The 3,349-nt window shown below is 60.0% G+C and overlaps 1 protein-coding gene across 1 annotated transcript in view; it reads right to left on the minus strand.

Moving 5' to 3' along the window:
- WNT3 (Wnt family member 3) overlaps positions 1-3,068 on the minus strand; it is a 10,322-nt gene extending 7,254 nt beyond the window's left edge. Inside the window, exons 1-2 of the mRNA XM_014458667.2 lie at positions 3,061-3,068; positions 1,422-1,663 (exon numbers count right to left, since the gene is read on the minus strand). Of these exons, the coding sequence (XP_014314153.1) occupies positions 1,422-1,663; positions 3,061-3,068 (250 nt within the window). The remainder of the gene's footprint in view (positions 1-1,421; positions 1,664-3,060) is intronic.
- Positions 3,069-3,349: the final 281 nt, after the last annotated feature.

Genomic DNA, 3,349 nt, shown 5'->3' on the forward strand with positions numbered 1-3,349 from the left:
GGCGAGGCACGTCCTGGAACCTACAATGGTGACTTAAACCCTGAAACAGCGGCGTGCACGGCGCTGAGCCCGCAGGCCGGGTGCGCGCTGCGAGCACCCCGAGCGGCGGAGGGCCCTCCGCGGGGAGCCTCGCGTTCGGGGAGCGTCTAGACGCCGGGCCGTGTGATCCGGCGCTGCCTGGCCCGAGGTGGGGCACCGGAAGGCGGACAGACTGACACGCCAGCGCGATCAGGTTTGAAATGAAAACCGCCGCCACTGGGCCCCAATTAGAGGCCAAACCTTGTGTGTAAACAAGCAATAATTAGCTTTGGTAACAGAAGCGTAAACAGCATCATCATCCATTGATTCGCTAATTGCCCTGCGGTCCCATGACAATAGCCTGTGGATCGGACTGACTCTGCGAACCCAAGGCACAGGTTAAGGGGGACCGCACTCTGAAATGGGGTGGGGTGGTCAGCCCCCCCCCCGAAATTCCCTGCCAACACCCCCCCCCCCAAGACCCTCCAGGCTTTCAGATTCCTTTTCTTTTTTCGATTCCTTTTCTTTCTGGCTGTAAATTCAGCTCCCCTAAAAGGAGGGAGGGCCGGGCTCACGTTAGGGTGGCAAAGGCTTGTTGGTGGCGGGAGGATTCAGGTTGCTGTGAAAGGGGTGGTGGCCCCCAAGGCCAGCCGGGAGCATTCAATCCCCAGATCTGCAGTTTTCAGAGAGCCGCCCACCTTCAGGCCAGAACTCACCCGGCCGGAAGTCCCCTTCTTCTAGGGGGCAGTTGTCCCCTGATCCCTCCCATCAGTCACTTCCTGTTCTAAGGCCAGTTGAAGTGCAGCCAGTTAGACTCCCAGGTTGCAAGGGGGCTGGGCAGTCGCCCAGAGGCCAGCACTGGCTCGGGCCCCTCCACAGTCCAAGGGCATGTCCAGCTTGCAGGGGCGGGTCCAGCAGAAGGTTCTCACGGAAGCACGCGGGAGCTATGCAGTGCCACCGATACCAGGCAGCTTTCTCAGCTCTGGAATTTTCTAAATGGGAGGGGTATAGGGGTGACAATGCCCCGGCCCTACCCCACCCCAAAGCTACATTTGCATAGCACTTAACACAGCCTTGGGGAAATGTCACAAATGTCCACATCAAAGCTAAGCCCGCGGTGGAGGCCGAGGGGGAAGGAAGGCGGGACCCTAGAGCATCTCAAGGCTGCCCAGCCCCCAGCAGCACCTGGGAAGGTGTGGCCGCCATGGTGACCACTTGGGTCAATCCAGAGAAGGTCTTGACCCATTTTCCGTGGAGGCCCCAGGTCGTGACCAGCTTTATCACTCTCCCCTGGGGACCCTGAGCTCAGGGCTAAGTCACCCTGAGATAGAAGAGTCACTGCATCCTGATGGTGTCCCCCACCCCACCCCCCACCCACCTCCTAGTGGGCCCAGAGACAATACCTTTGTCAAGGACGGGCCCAAAGATGGCCAGGCTGTCGTCTATGGTGGTGCAGTTCCAGCGGCGGCCCCGGAACTGGTGCTGGCACTCCTGGATGCCCAGCTTCACGCCCTCCGCCACGCTGGGCATGATCTCGATGTAATTGCGACAGAAGCGCAGTTGCTTGGGGACCAGGCCTGGGATGGAGCCGCAGAGCAGAGGCTGGGAGCCCAGGGACGTGTACTGCTGGCCCAGGGCCAGGGACCTGTGGGCACACGGAGGACAGTGGCACTGCCGGCACAAAGCACAGAGCCCATCACGGGCATCGTTTCTTCCTCAGCAGCCCTCCAGGGTAGGTAGAGCAGCACAGGGGCCGTGAGCCCGAGCCCAGGCCCTGAGAACCCTGCACCCGAATGCTGCCCTCGGTGGCAGGGCTCTGATCCAGGCCAGGTCAGCCCTCTGGCGTGGACATCTCCAACGTGCAGGGGCCGGGGGGCAGCAGAAACCTCCAGTGGGCACCCTTGGGGACCATTGCGATTCCATGAATGAACCAGGGACTGGAAGGATGGTATTGGGGCCCAGGTAAGGCCCTCCCAGGCTCCGGACTCGTTTCCCTGAGGGGCATTGAAAGGATTGGTCTGGGCCACCTCCCAGGGAGTCTAGGTTTTGGGGGCCACGTGAGACTGTCGATGACCCATGGGAAGGAACCAAACCTAATAGAAGGAGGACCCCCAGCCCCAGCTCAGAAAAAGCAGGGACGCCTCCGTCCCCACAGGGAGTTGACACACAAAGGGATGGTGGATGCCTTGGGAAGAGGGTGCAGAAGACCCCGGGCAGATCGGGAAATACCACAAAAAATGAACCAAGCGCCGGCCATTTAAGAGCTCTTACCATGGGCTCGTGATGGGCACCATGGAGGGGCGTCTGCCCACCCTCCTTAGGCTGGCTCTGGGCTCCGTTTTCAGAGGGAGGAGGCGGCCCCACTTCGCTGTTTTTTAATTAATTCTGGGGAACCAGGTCTGGAGTCTGGATGGTAACATTTATGAGACATTTCTAGATCTTGAACATCAAGCTCTTTTAAAGAGAAGGGAGGGTGGCCTACAGGGCTGACTGACCACAGGGAATGGCTATTCCTAAATTCCTCCGTGCGGGGCACTGGGCCGAGTCTTTTCCTTGGCTCTGCCCGACTGAACCCTGATAATTACCCTCTGACAGAGGAGGGACGGTCATAGCAGCCCCGTGTCAGATGGCTCAGCCTTGCAGGTTGAGAACCGAGCCCGGGCCACAGAACTGCTAAGGAGTTGCTCACTGGACCCCATGCCTTCCGACTCCAGTGCCCATGGGACAATCCAGTTGTGCCACCCTTCCTTCTGGGCAATGCCTGCCTCGGTCCCCAGGGGTGGGGTGGCTGCAGGCCTGCCCCAATGCACCCTGGGGCTCAACACTGAGCCCACCCACGCCTGGGTGGGATGGAGCGGGTCAGCCCGGAGGCCTCTGATGGGCACATGCCCACAGCACCGGACAGGGCCCTGCAGGTTGTCCTCTCCTGCCCTGCCTTGTTTATAGTTACAAGCAGGTTAGCGTGCTAACAGCGGTGATCGAATTGCTGCTGCTTATTATGTGCCGGGCTGGTTCTGACTGTTCCCATTATGTAATCCTCACATGGTCATCGTCCCATATCATAGATGAGGAAACTTGAGGCCAGGGAGCTAAGTGAGCTGCCCATCTGCAGAACTGCAGAGTGTGAGAGTCGAGCCTCCCTCCCAGCTCAGACTGCCTCTCCGTGTGCATTTAACCAGCGCGTCCAGCCCTGGCCCAGCAGCCCTGCAATCACTGGGGAGGGTAACTGAGCCAGGGTTCCGCGCAGGTGGCTCAGCAGAGCGACTTCCTGAGGGAGGCTCAGGAGCAAGACCCCCTGGGAAGAAGCCCAGGCCTTTCCCACTCCCCCTTA

The sequence above is a fragment of the Myotis lucifugus genome, unplaced genomic scaffold (genome assembly GCF_000147115.1).
Source record: "Myotis lucifugus unplaced genomic scaffold, Myoluc2.0 scaffold_99, whole genome shotgun sequence".
Taxonomy (NCBI): Eukaryota; Metazoa; Chordata; class Mammalia; order Chiroptera; family Vespertilionidae; genus Myotis; species Myotis lucifugus.